This window comes from Mustela lutreola, chromosome 16 (assembly GCF_030435805.1).
Source record: "Mustela lutreola isolate mMusLut2 chromosome 16, mMusLut2.pri, whole genome shotgun sequence".
Taxonomy (NCBI): Eukaryota; Metazoa; Chordata; class Mammalia; order Carnivora; family Mustelidae; genus Mustela; species Mustela lutreola.
In genome coordinates, this window is record NC_081305.1 from 41,634,081 (window position 1) to 41,656,709 (window position 22,629).

A 22,629-nucleotide genomic window follows, 5' to 3' on the forward strand; every position below is an offset into this window, starting at 1 on the left:
TACTTCATGTCCCAAAACCTCCCTTCTTTCAGTTTCCTCCCACACTAAGTTTTTTATTTGATTTTTGAGATGACATATTGTTAATTTATATAGATTTCTCCATTCCTATCAAACAACATACCAAAAGCTCACTTTTATGTAAGATTTTTGTGTCCCTGAGTTCTTTTTTTTTCTTTTAAGATTTTATTTTATTTATTTAACAGAGAGAGATCACAAGTAGGCAGAGAGGCAGGCAGAGAGAGAGAGGGGGAAGCAGGCTCCCTGCTGAGCAGAGAGTCCAACGTGGAGCCTGTGATCCTGAGATGACCTGAGCTGAAGGCAGAGGCTTAACCCACTGGGCCACCCAGGTGCCCCAAGTGTCCCTGAATTCTTAATTTGTTTTCCAACTCAGGTTCTTACTGAAAAATACTAAACTTAACCAGGATTCTCATTTTAGAGAAAAGTTTGAATTTTTGAATAATTGAGTGAATATAAATAACTAGTACTAAAATGGTGAACACTGCAGTTTACTTCCAGAACTCTCCATGTATCATGACTAATTCATTGAGAGTAATTCATTCTTTGTAATTCATTGAACCGCCACAAAAGACCTTATAGATTGTAATTTCTTGGGGAGGCTCCCTCTGGTGGTTGCTTTTGGTAAAAGTACAAAGCTTTCAAAATACATATTTTTGTTTCTTTCGAAGTATAAACTATGTGCTTGTTGAGAAGAATGCCAAAAGAAGTGATTGCTTTACTCCACCTTCGGAAAAATGAAATAGTTAACAAAGGCAGTCAAGAATTTATTATATGCTTTGCGTTTAATAAAGTGGAGTGTCCCATTGCCAGATATGTTTTTTTTCCAAATTAAGTAATCCCTTATTTAGATTTTTTAACTGTCTTATTTTAGTCCATCCATTCTTTCTTTCAACAAATACTTACTAAATACCTTCTATGTGGCAGACACTGCCTGGGCTCTGGGAATTTAAGTATGAGCAAGACAGATGGGCTCTCTGTCCCTAGCAGAGTTGACTTTGTAATGGGAGGGATGATGAGGGGACAGCTAGCAATCATAAGAGTTCAGTTCAAACCCTAGCACATGTTTGAGGGGCTAGGAGCAGAGTAATGTCATATGATGGAGAATGACAGAGGTGGTGCTGGGGAGGGGAGGCTGTTTAGGATGAGGCCAGTCACGAAGGGTCCTTCCTTGAAGATAAGACATTGGAAAAGAGCTGGCCATGGAGAGAGCAGATGGGGAAAGGATTTCTGAGGAGTGAACTGGCACGGCTGGAGACGTGGTGGGTGGTCATAAAGAGAGACTCACAGAAGCCAGGACTTGCAGTGTCCCCAAGGGACTTGGATTTTCTAAGAACAGGTAGAGGGTTTTAAGCAAGTCTACGTGATTTGCCAAAAGAATGGTTTTCGTCTCTTAAGGGGATTCTATCCATCAACTCTCAGGACTGATAAATTAATAAAAGTGCCGATTTATTGATTTTCAGAAAGAAAAATTATTCTCCCCAGCAACTGTAGTACTTCTTTCTGCATGACCAGCAAATGCTCTCCTAGTGGGCAAACATATGTGACCCGCCAAATCACAGCCAGGAGTGGCTTGGGAGCACAGAGCAAAGATGTCCTAAAAATCAGGAATTCCAGGCTGAGAGACTCGGGTACATGAACCCTGGCCAGGTCCACTGGCCAAGATTCTCTCCCAGGAGTCAGGGTCTGGTTGGTCACTGGCAGAGCTTGCCTTTCGCAGTGTTGCTGAGGCTGGCTGGCTCATATCCTCAGAGACCTGTTTCTTTGCAAGCCCTCAGTCACGCTGGGGAGTGCTACTGCCTTCTTAGATGGCTTTGCAAGCTGTCGACTTTACCACTTATCTGCCAGAGTGCCTAGTAGCAGACAGACAACATCTTCCTGGTTCTGCCTCTCAGAAGAGGCCTCTTGGTGGAGGTACCCTGAATGGGCACTGTGACCTGAATGGTGGGAAGCAGCTCTCAGGAGAGAAGGCTGGGCAGAAGCAGCAGAAGCAAAGGTCCTGAGATGTGGGCAAATCCATCATATTCAGGGAGCAAGCCAAAGCCTGTGACTGGGACAAAGGTAATGGAGGTGACAGTGGAGAGAGGTGTGGTCAGAGAGACAGGAGGGATAAGGTCACAGAAACCCCCAAGGGTTGTTTAGATTTTATTTCAGTCCTGACAGGATGCCACTCAAGGGTTTTAAACAGGGAAGTGATGTGTTCTGATTGGCGCTACCGGTTCACTCTGCCTCTGTGTGGAGGGTGGGCTGGGAGGGACAGCAGCAGGGGAGAGGAGACCAGCTGGGAGGTTGGTCCTGAGACGCAGATGCTGGTGGTTTCTTGGAGTAGAGCTGTAATAAAAGAGGTGTGAGAAGTGCTTGGTTTGCTGGTGGACTGGCATGGGTTGCAGGTAGCCAGAGATGATGTGTAAGTTTGGGGTAAGTGGCTGTGTTGTGTACTTACAGAGGAAATGTATAGGTTTCAGAGTGGTTTTTGATGGAGAGGCGAGGAAGCACTTGTGCTGACCAAGCTGCCTGTTAGATGCACCCAAGAGATGTCAATTGTGCAGTTAGATTCAGGAGAGTGGGGTTCGGGAGGAGGGGGTTGGCTGGTGAAGGAAATTTGAGTCTTCCGTGGAAGATAGTCTGTGCAGCTGCAGGACAAGATGCAGCATTGTGGGGAGAAAGAACAAAGCCTAGGACACACCACCATACCGAGGTCGGGGAAGCAGAGCAGGAGGAGTCAGCAGAGGAGGAGACCAGGAAGGAGCTTGCCAGCCAGGTGGGAGGAAAGTTGAGCAAGTCTGGGGTCACCGAGCTACAGATGATAGTGCTGCGGGAGGAAAGAAGCATTGCACAAGTTGCTGAGATTGAGTAAGATGGAGACCGGTAATTGACCTCTGACACTGGCGAGATCAAAGGTGTTTGATAAAAGCTATTCTAGTGAAGTTATGGGGACCAAAGCCCAGCAGGAGTGGGGTGAGGTGAGACTAGGAGGTCAGGAAAAGGAGGAGACAAAGTGTTTTGCTAAAAGGGGGAGTAGGGAACTTAGCAGTATCTGGAGGGGAATGTGGGGCTGAGAGAAAAAAGCTGGTCTGTGAGGCCAGTTTGTTGGCCCAGGTGAATGTCATGGGGCAGGGGGATTAGGTGAGCAGGGGTCCTCAGGAAAGCAGGAGGGTACAGAGCATGCAGTGCTCAGCTAGAGAGTCAGCCGGTGGCAGAGCAGGCCTTATCTTCCACCCTGACCATGACCAGAGGGGCAGGCTGGAAGTGTAGGCACGGGCACTCGAGGGGGTGGTTTAGTGGTAAGGAGAGGGACCAGATCTCCTCTTGGTGACATGAGGGTTGTGATGGGAAGGAAGGGGAGAAGCAGCAGGGATGGCCGAGCTCGGAGGAGAGGGGATACGGGCTGAAGTGGTCAGCTTGGAAAGGGAAAACATTCACTCATGAGGGAAGGCCATGTTTAGTGCTTACCTGAAGTTTGCAGCGAGTCCAGGTTTGTCCCTCCTTTGACCTTTAGTTTCTTGGGGACGAGGATGTTTTGGAAAGGGTGTCAGATCCCAGAATCTGAACACAGTAGAACAGAAAGTCAAGGGTGGAGCCAGTGTGGACAGTAAGAGGGCATTAGGGCCCCCAGAACATAGCACCTCCACTGAACCCTTCTCTTCCTACCAAACAGACTCAAGAGAATTAGAAATCTAGGGTGATCGCAGCCCTTGTGGCTTTCTCTTCCCGTTCGCAGCAGAAAGTTCCAGTATTAGCCTTGTCATTCTCTTAACTGGTCTTTAATTACTGGATTTTCATTTGGTGCCAAAAGCATGTAAACATTGTAGCCTTTTGTACAAAGCCTATTTGGGACCCTTTCTCAGAGCAGTGCCACCTAGACTGACATGGCCTGCCTCCTGCCTAGGTGCCTGAAGGAAGACCCTGCTACCATGTCCCTGCTGCAGAGAAGCCTCGATCCTGAGAAGACCCTGGGGCTGGTGGACGTGCTCTACACAGCCGTGCTGGACCTCAGCCGCTGGAGGGCAGGGAGGTGGGTATCCCTGCTGATCACCTGAAGTAGCTCACATTTGGACCCATAGTCAGGGACAGTGTGCCCGTGTACAGTCTCCTGCATGCTCACATTGCTGATCCTTTGTGAGGTAGTAAGGCAAGAAAGAGAACTTTTTGGTCACTAAAATTTGGAATCATTTCGAACTTACTGGTAAGTTACATTCATACCAAGCATTGCTCTCTGCCCTTTATCCAGATTCCTCAGTTACTTAGCATGTTTGCCTTCATTGGTTTTACCATTTGAGAGTAAGTCCATCAAAAGGATTTTAGCCCAACTCATACTCTCCTCATGAACGAAGACCAGAGAAACGTGTAGAAAATTTACTTAATATCCTACATGAAATTTATTTCTATCTGAAAGCAGCTGACAGTCACAAGACCATCTCTGGGGAATTATGAACTTCAGAATGGTAGGGACCTTGAACATACGGCCGAACTCACAAGTGAACATCCCTTTCCGAACTCATAAGTGCCAAGGCCCGGAACACTGCAGTGGTTTGTCCCAGGTCACAGCAACCGTCGCCTGCCTCAGCCCCACACCCTTTCCATCTCTGGGGCTCTCTTTCAGTACTAGGAAAGTTCTCGGAAAACACTGAAGTAACCGGCGTCTGTTCTTGGCACTGTCTTTGCCAAGACAACAGTGCTGCTTGGTGTCACTGAGTTCTGCCCACTGCCCTACCTCTACCCACGTCCCTCTGCTGGATCAGTCTTATGAACACTTAAAAGTCTGGGGTTTCATTTTATTTCTCTATAAAATAGATGAACATGACACCAGGACACTAGAGAAACTGTTTTTGTCCTTTAAGTCTTTTTTAGATGCAAAGAGATCCATTTTGTATTTTGTCTTTTTAAATTTTTAATATGTTTCTGTTGAAATAGGGAACAAGCTTTACCCTGCATACAGATCCAGCTTCAAAGGGAGATTTGCGATTTTGGGAATCAGGCTGACCTGCCTTCTGGGAATGGGAACAAATCCTCAGGCGGCCTACAGAAGACGTTCTCCAAGCTGACATCCCGGTTCACCAAGAAAGCTTCATGCACCAGCTCTAGCAGCAGCACAAATTATTCCATCCCAAATACCCCTTCCAAAAACCTCTTCATAGCTGGGTGTTCAGAAGAGAAGGCCAAAATGCCCAGCAATATTGATTCAAGATTACAAAGCATTTTGAACATTGGTAATTTCCCTAGGACTACAGACCCTTCACAGTCAGCGCAGAATTCCAGTAATCAGATGGCCAATGGTTTTCTCCTGGAGAGACGTGACAACTTCCTGCCAGGGGATGATGGCAAGGACGAGAAGGGCATGAACTTACCAACCGATCAGGAAATGCAAGAGGTGATCGATTTTCTCTCGGGCTTTAACATGGGCCAGTCACATCAGGGCTCCCCATTGGTGACAAGGCGTAATTCTGCTGCCACAGCCATGGTGACTGAACAGAAGGCAGGAGCCATGCCGCCACAGCAGCCACCACTACCAGTGCCCCCTCCACCACGGCCACCCCAGGCTGGAGCCCACGCCCCTCTGACCCCCCAGCCCGGCCTGGCACCTCAGCAGCCATCCCCAAAGCAGCAACAACCCCAGGTCCAGTACTACCAACACCTGCTCCAGCCCATTGGACCTCAGCAGCCCCCTCCCCAGCCTCGGGCCCCTGGGAAATGGGTGCATGGCTCAGCCCAGCAGCCCACCCAGCCAGTCGGAGCAGGTCTGTCTCCTCTCGGCCAGTGGCCTGGCATATCTGATCTCAGTTCTGACTTGTACAGCTTGGGTCTGGTGAGCAGCTATATGGATAATGTGATGTCGGAGGTTTTGGGGCAGAAGCCGCAGGGACCTAGAAATAACACCTGGCCAAACCGTGACCAAAGTGATGGCGTCTTTGGGATGTTGGGAGAGATTCTGCCCTTTGATCCTGCAGGTATGTGGATCATCCCCCGCCCTGTGCCGACCTTGGGGTTTTCACAGAAATGTAATCACTGGGACTTCATAGGGCCCATCTGATACAGCCTTACTTGTAGGGGCAAGTGAATTGCTAATTTCCCTTTAAAGACCTTTTCTCGCTGTTGGATGGCAAGTATGGGACACATCCAGCAAAGGTAGACAGCCGTGGTGAGAATGAGACTAGGAAGGTCAGGACTACTAGTTTTCTCTCTGTGCAGAGGCTGGGATCAAGGCCAAGAGAAGTTCCTTGAATGACTCCACATCCCAAAGTTGAAGTGGGCTTCTGTCTGGGCCCTCCTATTCGTGGGAGCCAAGACATCAGGCCCTTTGTGAGCTGCTCTTTCCCTGATTACATAACCTGGTCTATGCTTAAACGCTAGGACCTATGAAAGGTGGTAAAGCATCCTCCTGCCTTCAGAGAATATGGCTTCTCCTGGCCTCAATAGTGTGAAAATACCACTAGAGTTACCTCACAAAATTAGAGAAAGAACCTAGAAATAGACAAAAATAAACTAGGAGGAGGAAGTAATTAAGGAGAAAAGCCAGGATTAATTGAATTTAGAAGAGAAATATAATAGAAATTATAAATAAAATCTAAAAAGGTCTCTTGAAGGCCAACAGAATAGATAAGCCAATTTATTATAAGTCTCAGTAAGATGAGAGCAAAGAGAAACAAGATTAGGCAAGAGAAAGGAAGGGCGCCTGGATGGCTCAGTTGTTTAGCCTCTGCCTTTGGCTCTGGTCATAATCCTGGTGTCCTAGATCAAGTCCTGCATTGAGCTCCTTGCTCAGCCGGGAGCCTGATTTTCCCTCTGCCTCTGCCTGCTGCTCCCCCTGCTTTTGCCCTCTCTCTCCCTCTGACAAATAAATAAATTTTAAAAGTAAACAAATAAATAAAATCTTAAAAAAAGAAAGAAAAAGATGTCATTTCAGAAATAGGAGAGATTAAAAGAAGTTTAAGACGTTACTACGTACGTACGACTCAATGACAGCATATTTGAAAACTGAATGGAAAAATGACTTCTTTCCTAATAAAATACACATCACCGAAATTGTGCCAAGAAGTGGAAAACCTGCCTAGATCTGTTTCAGTAGAAGAAATTGGAACAGTAATTATGAAGCCAACGTGATTTTCCCATAAAAACTTCATACGGGTTATTTAAAAGCAAACCATAGTCCTCTCTTTATGAGTGTGAATAGAGGCGGGATGACAGAGCCATGATGGGAAGGCAGTTCTCTGTTACTACCGCCAGCGTAGACAGGTGGGACAGTGGAAGGACTCTGCTGCTGCTCAGTAACCCCTGGTGTCATCCCACTGCATGAGAGGTCACACAACAATAGAATTTACAAAGACATTTGATAAAAGCTACCAGTGATTAAAAAAAAAAAAAAAAACAGGGGCCCCTGGGTGGCTCAGTGGGTAAAGCCTCTGCCTTCGGCTCAGGTCATGATCTCAGGGTCCTGGGATCAAGCCCCAAGTTGGGCTCTCTGCTCAGCAGGGAGCCTGCTTCCCTTCCTCTCTCTCTGCCTGCCTCTCTGCCTATTTGTGATCTCTTGTCTGTCAAATAAATAAATAAAATCTTAAAAAAAAAAAAAGACAAAACAAAACAAAAAAGAAGAAAGGAAAACCTCTAAGGAAGACAGGAATAGAAAGAAATTTCTTTTAAAAAAGAAAGAAAGTAAGAAATTTATTAAATATTAAAAAGACTGCCTACCAAAAGCCAGGAGCAAGAATTACTCTGTATAGTGAAACAGAATCATTCCAGTTTAAATCAAGACCCAGATAGAGTAGCAACTGTTACTGCCAGTAGGTGTAACTTTGTCTCGGACTTTCTAGCAAATACAGCCAGATATGTGTAATAAGATTTAGAAAAAAGATACACTGAAAGCACATCTGTTTCCTGGCAACAGAATTGGAGAGAGGGGGGGAAGCCCAACAAGACTACCTAATTTAAAAAAAACGAATTAGTGAATCTGATAAGGTGGGTGGTTGCAAGATAAATACATAGAAATGCATTACTCTTTAATGTAGCAGAAGGTATACAGGTGGAAAATATATTCTGTTTAAGGAGAATACTGTAAAATATATAAATAACTATAGCAAATATTGATATAAATAACCAGCAAAAGAGGAATTCCATGCTCAAACAGCCCAGCATTAGCTACTAATGGAAAGAAATGTTTCCTTAGGTTGTCTAAAAATCCCTCATACTGCTGCTCACGCTTTCTTGTTCTCTGGTAGATGTGGGCAACCTTGGACCCTGGGGCGCAGGAAGGGCCCATGGTTCCACCCCGCTCCAGAAAAGCAGGCCCCACCTGGCCTGCCACTGACTGGGGTGGGCGCAGTGTCACAGAGGGCATTTTTTTCAACTGCTCTTAGACGGTCTGTACATCTTTTAATAGTCATGTAATTAAGTCCAGAGTATAAACTCTCTTTGGCAGAATTTTTGATCTTTGTTGAGTCCTGGATGGCCTCTATGTCTTTAAGCTACAAATGCTATTAGCTTCATCTGCTGCCTGTCCTTTTTAATCTGCAGGTCCTTGATGGACCTTCCTGCAGACCCTGCCGTGAGGGCATAAGATCTGCATCGCCCTTTCCCCAAATAAAGGAAGGGCATTCCTCTGGATAGATGAAATTACAGAAGGCCCATCTTGGGCAAAGCCAGTTCCTCGCAGAGTGCCCCTTCTTGACAGGGCACACTTAGCCCCTGGAAGCATAGCTTGACTCACTGCAAAGGGAGCTTTGATTTCAGCCCAGCCCCTCCCCTCCCTTGTTGTGGGCATCTTTGTGCAGTGCATGCAGTCTTACCAGCAGTCCTATGGCGTGCCCTGAGGATGAGCTAAGAATGAGATTTTGCCCTAGTATCTTCCCCAGCGTGAAGCTTTAAGTATACACTGCTGAGTCATGTTCAGCTTGTGAACCATAGATACCTTTCTGCCATATCTTCTTTTTTTTTTTTTTTTTAAGGTTTTATTTATTTATTTGGGAGAGAGAGATAGAGATAGCCAGAGAGAGCATGAGCAGGGAGGAGAGGGAGAAGCAGGCCTCCTGCTGAGCAGGGAGCCCGACACAGGGCTCGATCCCAAGACCCCAGGATCATGACCTGAGCTGAAGGCAGACGCCTAACCAACTGAGCCACCCAGGCGCCCCCTCATGCGTCCCCCATCCCCCGCCGTATCTTCTTGTTTGACTTTTCCTCTCAGCGTCCTCTATGCTGTTTTTTCCTCCCACTTGTACTGCCCTGCCCATCCTTACTCAGCTCTGGCCAGTATGTTTCGAGTCACCTCTTTTTTTTTTTTTTTTTTTTTTTTTTTAAAGATTTTATTTATTTGTCAGAGAGAGAAAGAATGCAAGCACAGGCAGAGAGAGTGGCAGGCAGAGTCAGAGGGAGAAGCAGGCTCCCTGCAGAGCAAGGAGCCCGATGTGGGACTCGATCCCAGGACGCTGGGATCATGACCAGAGCCGAAGGCAGCTGCTTAACCAACTGAGCCACCCAGGCGTCCCTTTTTTTTTTTTTTTTTAAGATTTTATTTATTTGTTTGACACAGAGAAGAAGAAAGAGGGAACACAAGCAGGGGGAGTGGGAGAGGGAGAAGGGGATTCCCCACTAAGCAGGGAGCCCGATGTGGGGCTCAATTCCAAGACCCTTTGAGCCAAAGGCAAACACTTAACCTACTGAGTCACCCAGGCCCATCTTAATACCTCTGAAATTCTGATATTTCATCGCATTCATTACTCACTGTCTTTACACAGAGTAGATCTGCCATCCAGTATCCAGGAAAATCCTGGATTCAGATTGGGCCAAGTGGCAATGACACTGATGCTTTGACAACTTGAAGGTTATCAGTTCACTTAAAGACATCAATCATATGATTTTCTTTCTTTTTTTTTTTTTAAGATTTTATTTATTTATTTGACAGAGATCACAAGTAGGCAGAGAGGCAGGCAGAAAGAGAGGAGGAAGCAGGCTCCCCACTGAGCAGAGAGACCGATGTGGGGCTCAATCCAAGAACCCTGGGATCATGACCTGAACCGAAGGCAGAGACTTTAACCCACTGGGTCACCCAGGCGCCCCAATCATATGATTTTCTAAGTTGTTATATAGGTAGCACCAGACATGGGAACATTGTTAAGTATCTGGTATTTGTCTTTAAACTTTAACCATGGATCCCTTTCGGTTCTCTTTCGGTCCCACTTAGCTTGCCTCTGTCCTAGGCCTAACCCTTCTTGACAGTCCCTGTGCACACCCCATCCCCCAGGTCAGATGTCGGGCTGAAAGCCCCAGTCCTACAGCTCTTAGGGCCACCAGCCTGGCAGCACCTGCCCACTTTTTACTGTGTGTGTGACTGGCACGTACTCAGGCAGCAGGGAAGGAAACAAGAGGCCAGTGTGTCCCCAACCCCTCTCTCCCCCTTTGTCTTAATACAGTGGGTTCGGACCCTGAGTTTGCTCGCTACGTGGCAGGAGTGAGCCAGGCAATGCAGCAGAAGCGGCAAGTGCAACACGGCCGCCGCCCAGGCCACCCCCGGGGCCACTGGCCCCCCATGGATGATGCCCATCGGACCTGGCCTTTCCCAGAGTTCTTCACAGAAGGGTGAGTGCTGGGGGGTGGAGGGAAGCTGAGTTTGGGCCCTGAGGATCCCCAGGGGCCCTCTGCACTCTTATCAGACAAATCGATGATTCCAAGCCCATCTGGTCAGATCTTCAGGTGCTCAGAGTTTTGTGACAGACCCAAAGATGCCGAGTGCCATGATATGCCCCTGTGAACACACCATTGGTAGAAATTGATGATTTTCGGCACGTACTCTTCTGCCCGGAATCAGGAACTTACCTGATGGTGTTGTGAGGTCACTGAATGTTTAACACAGTCTCTGTGCTGAAATGGGCATGGCTGTGAACCCCAGGCGATTCATGGAATGCAAATCTTGTAAATTCCAAAAAGCAAATGTGTATGGTTCAGATACCAGTTGTATCCAGAGAACTGTGGATTTCCATGTCTCTTACTGCCACCCAGTTAATAAATCTGGACAGTTTTTTGTTCTAACATGAATTTCACATGCAAACCAAAGGCTTCCAAGAAGAATACGGGGCAGCGAAGAGTACATGTTACTTTTGAAATAAGGGACAGGAAGGAAAGCTCGGGTTTTTAGAAGGGAAGACAAGAGACCGAGATCTGGTTGTTAGATGAGTGCGGGATAGTGGGGAAAGCCTCGGGCATGTCCAACTGGTGTCCAGGCTGGCAGTAGGAAGCCCAGGACCAGCTTCTCTCTCTGGCTTTCAGGGACGGCCTGCACAGCGGCTGGTCTGGTGCTCAGGGGGACTCCGCCAGCTCAAGTGATGAGACATCCTCCGCCAACGGGGACAGTTTGTTCTCCATGTTTTCAGGGCCTGACCTCGTGGCTGCTGTCAAGCAGAGAAGGTATGAAGAGATTTTTTTTTTTTTTTAAAGATTTTATTTATTTATGTGACAGAGAGAGAGATCACAAGAAGGCAGAGAGGCAGGCAGAGAGTGAGAGAGGGAAGGAGGCTCCCCGCTGAGCAGAGAGCCCGATGTGGGGCTCGATCCCAGGACCCTGAGATCATGACCTGAGCCAAAGGCAGAGGTTTAACCCACTGAGCCACCCAGGTGCCCCGAAGAGATTTTTAAAAGCAAAGGATAGAGGGGCATATGAATGTGTTCCCCAGCTCATTCCTCTGGAAAGCTCAGGAACGCCATGGCTCCCGGTCAGCCTGGTGTGGGAGAGGCAGTGAGCCTCTGTTAGCATGGCCTTGCTGTAGCCCAGGCTCCCCGTGGGCTTGCTTGTAGCCCAGGTGACTTAACATTGGGTTGAGACTTCACTGGCAGAAGAGTTTCATGCAAGTAGGAGCCGGAAAAATCAGTAGGAGGAAAGGGAGGGTTTTAGAGATGGGTCTGGACACTGGTTTGATCCTTACAAGAGGCAGCCCTTTCTGTGGAGGAGCAGGACCAGGATGACTAGGTTCTAATCAGGACTCACCAATAGGCTTTGCAACTCCAAACTAGGACCTGGCCCTCTCTGTTCCTTAGTTTCTTTATCAAAGTTGAAAAGAAAACATAATAGAGTATATTCAGGTCTAATAAGTTTTTGAAAGTAGGGATGCTTGACTGGCTCATTTGGTAGAGCATGAGACTCCTGGTGTCAGGGTCATGAGCTCAAGCCCCTCCTTGGGCATCGTGACTATCAAAAAATAAAAATAAAAAAGAAGGGAAAGGAAAAAGAAAAAAGAAAGAAAAAAAAATCAAACATGTTAGATTCAGTTAGTTGCTATGATGAAGAATATGGTTGGCGCCAGGGTGGCTCAGTCGGTTAAGCATCAGAATCTTGATATCAGCTCTTAATCTCAAGAGTCATGAGTTCAGGCTCTACATTGGGCTCCACACTGGGCATGGAGCCTACTTAAAAAAAGAAAAAAAAAATATATATATATATATAGGAGTCAGGGAGGCCTCTGATGAGCAGACAGCCGAACACAATGAGGGAGCAACTGGGTAAGACTGGGTGTGTGTGAGAGAGAAGAATCAGGGATGGTATGTGAGGTTTTGGCTGGAGCATCTGTGTGAAAGGATGTGCCAAGGAGTGGAGACCGGAGGAGCAGGGCTGAGCCAGGGGTAGCATTTAAGATGTCTGTGTTAGACAAGGGAAATCAGAGAGGCCGATAAAATGGCGAGGAAGCCACCAGGAGCATGGCCTCTGTAGAGACCACTGTCTGCAGGTGGGAGCACGGAAGACTGATTTACTTGGCTTGGAACTTGCTCCATCCTCCCTTTTTTATTCAACATTATAACCGAAATTTTTCATGTTCGTAGTTAAAACTAACAGTCTTTTAAGTCCCACTTCCCCAGGGCATGGTAAATAGTCAGTATCCATTGACTACATTAACAAAAGCCAGAGCCAGCAGACTCAAAGCCTGGGAGAGCCAGCCCCCCACCCCAAGCCCAGAGGCCTCCTGGGAGTGCTCCATTCATTGCCCACCACCCGATCTCCTGCATGCAGTGGACCCAGGTTCTCCCCACCTAGAACCAGGTGGCCAGCAGGGCAGCAAGGTCAGCAGGGCAACAAGCCAGGCACCCACTGCACTGAGCTCTTGGTTCTTTCAGGAAACACAGCAGTGGAGAGCAGGAGACCAGCACGCTCCCCTCACCGCCTCTTCTTACCACAGTGGAGGACGTGAACCAGGTACCATGGGCCCTGCTCTGGCCACAGAGGGCCAGCTGTGTGGGGGTACAAATCGTGAGCGAGGTTCCAAAGCTTAAGTTTCAAGAGGGCTTCAAAGACGGGTTCTTTGTGGTGAACAACTTTTTTCCCCATGATTAACCATCTCACCTGACTCAGAGCCAGATGTAGAGGAGCCCCTAGGATTGTGCTGTCCACTGGGATAGCCAGTAGCCACATTTGGCTATTTAAATTGGAATGGATCCAATATAAATACACATTGAGTTTCTTAGTAGCACTGGTCACATGCGGGGAGTGTCTACTGCATTGAACAGCACAGGCAGAGAACATTTCTGTCACTGCAAGTTCAGCTGGACAGTGCTGCTCCAGGGCTATGGGGAGGGTGAAGGGCTCCCTCCCTGTCTCCCAGGTGGGAATAAGGACCAGAGACCTGGGGAGGTGGGAAAAGATGACCAATTGCCAGAAATGCCACTAAGAACCCTCTTCTATCTCTCAGGATAACAAAACCAAAACGTGGCCCCCCAAAGCGCCCTGGCAGCACCCGGCCCCGCTGCCCAGCACACTGCCCAGCCCAAGCGCCCCACTCTACGCAGTTGCCAGCCCCGGCAGCCAGTGGAACGACACCATGCAGATGCTGCAGTCCCCAGTGTGGGCCGCGACCAGCGACTGCAGCGCCACCTCATTTACCTATGTGCAGCCCCCACCGCAGCCCCCACCCCCACCGGCACACAAGGCAACACCCAAGGGCTTCAAGGCCTTCCCCGGGAAGGCTGAGCGCCGGCCGGCCTACTTGCCCCAGTACTGACCCAGGGGCAGCCTGCCTGCCTTGCCCAGAGCTGTTGGAGCCAGCTTCCCCACCCCAGGGCTGACTAGTTGGCACCAGCCCCCCCAGAGGACCAGTGCACCCCTGTCCCAGGCAGGGATCCTTGGGGATGTGGGTAGTTGGCAGCTCCAAGCCTTTAAGGCCTGGCTTCTCAAACTTTGGAGGCATCAGAGCCCTGGAGGGCCAGCTGGAAACAGCTTTCTGACCCTCAGGGAGATGCTGGGGGATCTTTGAGCTATAAGTTCCCCCAGTAATTCTGATGCAGGTGGGCCATAGGCCACACTTTGAGAAACACAGCTCTCAAGTTTGTAGTCCCACTGTGTGTGTTGGGAAGGCCTCAGGCCTGAAGGCTGAGAGCAAAACTGACCATTCTTCTGAAACCCCTCCCCCTCCTCCTCCTTAACACGTTGAGTGATGACCACATCAATCACTGTATTTTATAGCTATTTTTCATAGAGGTTTTTAGTTAAAACATCTCCCGCCTAAAACGCATTGAATATTTTAAGATAACAAATATAGAGGCTGGATGTTTGTTCAACACTATCTTTATTTAAGCTTACACAAAAGGGGCAGAGTATAGAATACTTGTGATTGGAAGCAATCACCTGTTTTTTCTGTGGGTGGGCAGCCAGCCCCTCGCCACCCCAAGCAGCACCCCAGGGGTGCAGTTCTGACTGGATGTACAAAGCCAGGATCGTTTGAGAGGCATATTCCTGATGGTGCATGGAGATGAGCCAGCTGGCTGCTGTCCATGTGCGGGATGACGTTGCACCTGCTGCCCTCAGATCCACACGTGGCCAGAGGCTTTGACACAGTCTCCAAACTTGGGGGTGTGGTCAAGAGGCTGCACAAAGACACCTGCACTTGAACTTGCAGTAACATTTGTGAGCTGGCTCAAGACAAACCGATTAAGATGTAGATAGGAATTAATTTAAAGTCTTTTCTTTAAAAAAAAAAAAAAAAACACAAGAACAAAAAACCACCTCATTTTCAGTTGACATGTGCCATTAAAGAGGTAACATCCTGTGGATTTAGGGATATTTTCCAGCCAGAATGGATCCAGAAGAATTGAATGGTGCTTAAATTGAGAAATAATGATACATATATCTCTACAGAGTAGACATATCCCGCTGTATATTAATTGAGGTTACAGAAGTTCTTTATATAAAACTTATTTAAATTTTTCATATTTCATCTTTGAAAAAGTCTAATTGAGAAAAATCCATAATATTTTCTGGTATGAAAGTTGGACAGTATTAATATTTTTTTTTATATTTTCTTAAATCATTAAACCATTTTAATATATATGTTAACTACTAATAAATGGTTTATTCTTTCTAACTCCATATAAGCTTTTCCAGCAGAGATTGTAATAACACATTTATGTTCTCATTTTTCTACGGATATAAGTAAATTTATATTTAAAAATACCAAAAAGAAAAAATATATATGTATATGTATGTATACACACTAATGATAGAGGCCCCCTGGGGTGTCTGAGCCCAGCCATCTGAATTTTTAGTACTGTGTTGCCAGGCTGTTTGCAGGCCTCGGGTGTCGTCTTTTGTGCTGTGTGGGGATGCCGTTGCTGCCTGTACTTCTGATCCTTTTCACCGTGGCTTCCGAACATTCACCTCACCATGTTTACAGAGAACTATTTTGTACATAGACTTCTCCAGGCACGTGCTTTGCACCAACCCTGCGTGGCTCTTGTCTCTGTTTGCTGTCCCAGTGTGTATCTGTCTGAGCGTGTTTGTGGCTGTTTTCCTTGTAAGGTAGTTTTCTGTTTTCCTTCTGTAAGGTGTCCACAGTACCTTGTATTTTCAAGTTCAATTATACTGAAGTACTCTTGTTTTAATAGTGCCTCCCCAAAGACCTCACCCTGGACAGAGGTCAGCCCTTGACGCCCCAGTGCAGGTGACCTTGACACTGCTACATTGTCACTCTCTGGTCTGTTTTTCTCGATTAAGCGGGACGTTTTGTAATCGCATATCCGTGGGCTGTGAGACTGTGTGAAGCTGTTTGTGTGGTCTCCTTGTAGGTGCTGTGTTCTCGGCACCGCCTTGCTCTGAACACTGGTAATTCCAGGTGCTGCGCTCGGCAGAGGGGTCTTGCCAAAGCGCATGTGTGTGCGTGTGTGAGTGTGTGTGTCCTTTGCATGGCCGGGCGTGACTGCCTTGCTCGGGCATCAGCAGGACATCGTGTGAATAGTTACAACGCTTCCAAACTGGAACTCTACATTTTGTATCTTACTTTTAAAGCTCCTATAAGTAAAATAACTATTGGCTTTATTAAAAATATACATTTAATAATACTTTGTATCTCTGTTTGAAATGAACTGCAGCAGACACCTGAGAAGCCCTGCCTGGTTCATGACTTTGAAAAGGGACACCCGCATTGCTTTTTAGGTCAGCCGGGCCCCTGGTTCTGAGACCTTGAGAGAGGAAAGACCACCGGGAATATTAAGATGAGCTGGCGTGGGTGAGCAGGAAGCAGATGACCTACTACACCTCTTTATTTGGCTTCCCTAAGGCCAGTTGCTGGAAGAGGCTTCTGTAGGGACAGAGCCAATGTCATGGTGAAGGAGACCACCTGGAAGGATGCAGGTTCTCTCCTTGGGTTGTGGCCTGTCAACACCCCCCTTCCACCAACCCTGGGCACTATGAACTGCCCAGCCAGCCTTTCCAAGGAGCGGATCCAGGGATGAGCTCTCCCCCTGCTCTGCCAGGGACTCCATATCTGGCAAAGAGACTGTACCTTTCAGGGACAAGGACTAGTCTCTTTGGATAATATCATCCTGCTCAGCAAAAGGAAAACTTGGGTGAGAACCACAAAGGGAGGGTGTGTTACAGGAGAATTTCAACTTCTTTTCACTTAGAGCAAGACATTATTTGATCGAAACTTTTTTTCATGAACTCAGGAAAATGGATATGAGCATTAATCTATAACCCACCAGTGTAAATACTGCTCAGGCTTCTTTCTGCTGAAATGCCCAGAAGCTGGGCATGGGGACCAAGACCCAGAGCCTTCTAAGTGCCCCCCAGGACAAGGCTGCTTAGTAACAGCTGTGTTGCATGAGTGTGCTAGGAAATACACTAGAAGTGCATATTAAAATGCTAGCCTTTTATTCAAGCATGTTCCTCTTCAACACCAGTACGTGGTGCTGTTCACTGACTTCAATTCACAGCAGTGGTGGAGACAAGAGGAGTCTCAGGGCCTGGCTACATGCCCAATGGTTGAGTGGAAACCTGAACAGATGTTACACCTGAGCTGCAAGAGGGTTCTTGGGAGGCTGGTGACCCTTCCTTTGTCACCTGGGGGACCCTGGCAAAGTAGGGCATCCAGCTTAAAGGAGTGCTGCTGAAACACGGCATGCCAGCTGTGGCACTCTGAGGAGATGGTCCTTTGTGCATCCTGTAGCCACTGTTGTGACCTGCTTCCTGATCTGGAGGCACAGAGGAAATAAACCTTTCCAATGGCCAGCTCCTCAAGTGCCAAAAAGCCATGTCCAAGGAAGGCATGACTGGCTGCCTCCCGGCCACATATGCTGAGGAACATCCGGGGGCAGCCTCCTGGAAGTATCACCCACAGCTGGCCTTCTGATTCCACAAGGGGAGGCTGGCTGGACTCAGGCCTCTGTGAGTGTGGTGGGAGGGCTGCATGTGGCAAGTACTGGGACTGGGTTCAGAATGTGGGCTTAAGTGAGGAGGAAGGATTGTTTCAGGAGGTCATGTTCCTTGCAACAACTGAAGTCATTTAGGGGCAAGGCCCTTGCTAGGAGCCAGGGCTGAAAAAAAAATCCAGTCTCTGCTTTTAAAACTCAGTCTTCACAGTCCCATCTTTCCCATACTTCTGAGGAGGTACCACCATCCATTCACCCAACCGCTCTGGCAGAAATCTTAGAAGACATTCTTAGTTATTTCCTTTACTCTCCTTAACTGGCAGGTTCTGTAAGTCTATCTACAAGCACATTTGGATTCCATCATGTTCTTACATATATGCTACCAACAACCTGGTCCTCACTTGGCTCCTGCCTCTTCCTCTCTGGTCTCAGGGTTTCCTATACACTTCTGCCAACCTCAGTGCCCCTCCCCCAATGCCCACCTGCCTGCTGCTCCCACAGTGCTCCCTGCTTCTGCCTCCATCTGTTCTCTTTTGGGTAGAAGCCCAGCCTTTACTCGCTTTGTTTTTCATTATAGCACTTAGCGCTCCCCTAGAATCGAGTCTGCCTTTGTCCCTCTCACTAGAACGAAGTCTTGTTCGTGGCCACATGGCCAGAGTGCAGAACAGCATGAAACAATTTCAGAGGAGCCAGACCAAACGAGGTGTTGATGAGGAAATTATTGAGCAAATTCTAATGCCAAAAAATAATAATAACGACTTAGAATTAGCTCTCACATCAAACTAGAAGAATAATACACGATGCCAGAGTTTGTACCAGAACTGTGAAACGAGATTGACATTGGGAACTGCAGGCAGGATTATGCAGCTTTTTAGTAACTATGGAGTTTTCTATTCTCGTGAAAACCCTAAGGAATTTTTTTCAAGCATCTAACAATTGGAATCGCAGGGAAAATCTGCAGCTACATCCCCAAGCGACGATCTGTCACACGAAACGCCGCGACGCAGGATGAGCTCGCCGCCTGCGGGGGGCGCCAATGATCCCACTCGCGTTTCTGCTCGCGTACGCACGCGCACAACCACCGTACTTGGACTTTGCGCACATGCGCGCGCACGTCCATTCGAGACGTGCGGACGGAGACGTTTGCTAGTGCTCCCTGCATCCTGCTTCCCACCCGGCGCGAGGACATGCGCACACGTGCACCCCGTACGTGCCGGCCCACACGCAAACGCGTGCGCGCTGCCGCCCCCAACCTGCGCCGATTCCGCCCCGCCTGCATGTAGATGCGTGCGCACTGCCTCTCCCGTGAGCGGCTTGCGCGCAAGGATCTCCGGGCAGCTCCTTGGAGGCGCAGTTCCCACCCCTCGCCAGGTCGCAATGACTCAGCATCGGGGTGGGTGCGCTTCCCCGAAACAGCTAGCGAAAATCCCTCGGCGTGCATCGCCCCGCGCCCGACCTCCTGTGGGCTACTTCAGCTCTGCCTCAGAACTGCCCCCCCTCCCCGCGCACTGTCTCCGACCTTAGCGGGTGATTCCCTAGTCTCCAGATTCTGCCTGAATCCTGTCCAGCTGTCCCGAATGAAGGCCTGACTTAACTCATTGCCCATGCCTCAGTTTCCCCATTTACAGAACAGGGCTCCTGTTTGGAACTCTGCTTGCTCGCTAGCCGCAGGCTCACTAAGTGCTAGTCCTGGCCCAGCAGGTTTTCCAAGACTGCGCTAGGCTCTGAGCCAGCCAGGTTTTCTATGGGTTGTGGCTTAGTCCATCCCTCCAAGCTTCACTGCCACAGGACCCTCAGGTATCTGAACTCTGAACTCTGTAGATAGTTGTAGACAGGGCTTGGCACAACAAGTGGCGATGGTGATCATGGTGGTGGAAAACAGTAGGGGTTTACTTCTGTGATAACGTAAAATTCCCTTACCCTGAAAAATTTCCAAACTCCAAATCCCAAACCATCCCGTGAGATTTGATCTGGGATGCTAACCTCACACTCCAGTAACTGATGACTCTCCCGCTCGCCGCACCTTTTCTGGAGGGTTTCTTCCTGTTGCCCTACACAAATCCTTAGATCCAGTATAGAGGGACCGGTGTTAATGCAGTGCAGTGTTGGATTTTCCTACTTCTCTGACTTTTTCTGTGCTGCTGTCCTTTCTTTTTATTTTATTTAAATTCCGTTAATTTATATATAATGTATTATTTGTTTCAGGGCTACAGGTCTGTGATTCATCAGTCTTATATAATACCCAGTGCTGGTTACAACACAAACTATACCCAGTGTCCATCACTCCCCCTCCCCTGAGCAACCCTCAGTTTGATGCCTATGATTAAGCTGCTGTTTTTTCTGTTTGAGATGCCCTTCTGGGCCTTTTCCACTTGTAAAATTCTACCCTGTCGATTGGAATTAATATCATAGAGGCCTAATTGAGGTTAAAACAGAACTGGGATGATGGGGAATTGCCAGAAATTGGCAGGCAAGACAGGGTTGTGATAAAGAACAGGGCTCAGAAATCAGGCAACTTTAGATTAAATCTCCACTTAGCAATAGGGTACTTTCAGATTTCTTAACCTGCCTGTTTAATGGGGAGGACAGCAGGATAACAGGGCTGCTCTGAGAATTATATGGGCGAGCATTTGGCGCAGAGCTGCAAACATAGTAAACCAGCGGAAGTAGTAACAATGCTAGTAGTTGGTTGATGAATGTCCTTCAAGTAATAATGATCTTCTTTGTCTCTTCCTAATTGTTTTCTCTCTGTAGCAGCTGTGACTTCTGGCCCTCCACATAGCAATATAGTTTTCTGCTAATACATAAAATACAGGGCACCTGGGTGGCTCAGTTGGTTAAACATCTGCCTTTGACTGAGGTCAGGATCCCAGGGTCCTGGGATCAAGTTTTGACTCTGCTCACCTCCCCCACCCCACCCTCCAAATCTCCAAATCCCTGCTTGCATGTGTGTGTGTGTGTATCTTGCAAAAATAAATTTAAAAAGAATGCATGCAGGGGCGCCTGGGTGGCTCAGTGGGTTAAGCCGCTGCCTTCGACTCAGGTCATGATCCCAGGGTCCTGGGATCGAGTCCCGCATCGGGCTCTCTGCTCGGCGGGGAGCCTGCTTCCCTTCCTCTCTCTCTCTGCCTGCCTCTCTGTCTACTTGTGATCTCTCTCTGTTAAATAAATAAATAAAAATCTTTAAAAAATAAAAATAAATAAAAATAAAAATAAAAAAATAAAAAGAATGCATGCAACTGGGTTTTCAAAGCACAATGTCAAACTTCAAATATTATTGGGAAATCTGGAGTAGTTAAACCTGCTGAGAATCAGAGAGCCTAAAGTGCCAAAGGTATATATATCAGAGAATGTCAAACAAGATGAAGCCTCCAAAAAGGCAATCATTAGACATTATGGCCAGCCTCTTCTTCAGTAACCAAAGCAGCACCTGTGGGGATCAAGTGGCCAGGAGACGACAATTAGAGGTGTGTGGCAGTGGTTAGGTGAGTACCCAGAAAACCTTTGGAAGGACATAGTTGTAAATGACAGCCCAGCCCCAACAACATCAACATGAAGGGAAATCACTGACTTATGTTCCAGCTACAGACAGAGGTAGCCTGGTAACCAGGAACTTGGGCCCTGTGAGGTTGACTCTGGTATGGCGCCGGGGATGACTTTCTGCATTGTTTTCCTTCAGATGATCCTCAGGACTACTCTTTCAGAAGGGGAAACTTAACACTACACAAAACTGAGTTTCTCCCTCTGACACTCCTTTGGCTGGCTTAGGTCATGGGCTGTTCTCTGATGCAACTGAGGAGGCAAAGGAAGAGACACAGGAGTGGGATGCAGTGGTTTTGGATAAAGACAACAGACATCCACTGTGGTCACCAGAAAGAGCCTACTAGAAGAAGGCAGTCAGTCAGTAGCTATGGTTGGGCTAGGGCCATCTGAGGAATCACAGGGCAAGTGATGAGGGGGTTGTGTCTACTGAGAAGGGCCTTCCTTTTGGAAAAGGTTGTGAAACACAGGATTTAGGGGTGGGGGTGCTGTTCTGTGTAGACAAGTTCCTGGCTTGTGTGAGAAACGGTGGTTAAAGTATTTCTCAGGGACTCTAGGAGAACAGATGCCATTCAGTGCTGTCAGGGGTGTGCTGAGTGAGGGAAGTTCAGTTACATCTCAAGAGTTGACAGTTGGCCCAAAACTCTGGGTAAGTAAGGGCCCATGTGGACAGGGCAGTTCCCTATACAGTCCTGTTGACCACTCATTTCTTCAGTCTTCAGCTTTTCTCCATTTTCCTTGTGCATCTTTAGGACCCCAGATATTCCTGGGCAGGAAGGGAAAAGCCATTTGCAGAGATTGGAGGAGGAGGTAGGGACTGCAGGGAGCTGGGGGAGTGACTGGAGCAGCAGCGGGACATGGTTCATTCCCAGAGGGCTGGCTCTCTGGAGGAAGCAGGCAATGGAGAAGCTCAGTTTGGGTGCACAGTTCCTGGACCTCTTCTCCTCTGTGGCCATCCATACTGTGTCATCCAGACTCTCACCTAGGCTCATAACTTCAAATGCAATCCATCCACTGATGACTCCCAAGTTTTTCCTCCAGCTCGAACCTTCTCTCCCCGTTGGGGAGAGAGTCAAAAATACCCAACGTGACACCTACACTTAGATGTCTCACAGAGCTTGTGATCTTCCCCCCACCCCAAACTTTCATCTCTCCTAGATGTGAAGACAATTCCGTTTTCCAAGGGATTTGTGTTAAAAACTGGATGTAACTTTGGTCTTTTTCTGTCAGTTCTTCACTCAGTGTATCTAGATTACCATGCCCGGCTCCTACTACTTCGACTCAAGTCACCTTCATCCCCGGCCTGCTTTGAGGCAGTAGCCTCCTATCTAGGGTCCTTCCATTCAGGCTACATTGTGGGTCTGATCCTTTGTAAAGCTTTTTAAATGATGTCCTTCCACTCTTAGAACCCTTTGATGGCTTCGGATTTCTCTCAGAAAACCAAAGTTTTCACAAGGACTTATG

The 22,629-nt window shown here is 47.8% G+C and overlaps 1 protein-coding gene across 4 annotated transcripts in view; it reads left to right on the forward strand.

Annotated features, from left to right (window-relative positions):
• Positions 1–16,317, forward strand: part of GARRE1 (granule associated Rac and RHOG effector 1) — an 81,971-nt gene extending 65,654 nt beyond the window's left edge. For all 4 annotated transcript variants that reach the window (XM_059151975.1, XM_059151976.1, XM_059151977.1 and 1 more), the window contains 6 exons: positions 3,905–4,030; positions 4,930–5,963; positions 10,416–10,581; positions 11,269–11,406; positions 13,105–13,183; positions 13,677–16,317. In XM_059151975.1, coding sequence (XP_059007958.1) covers positions 3,905–4,030; positions 4,930–5,963; positions 10,416–10,581; positions 11,269–11,406; positions 13,105–13,183; positions 13,677–13,985 — 1,852 coding nt within the window. In that variant the 3' untranslated portion in view covers positions 13,986–16,317. The remainder of the gene's footprint in view (positions 1–3,904; positions 4,031–4,929; positions 5,964–10,415; positions 10,582–11,268; positions 11,407–13,104; positions 13,184–13,676) is intronic.
• The last annotated feature ends 6,312 nt before the right edge of the window (positions 16,318–22,629 follow it).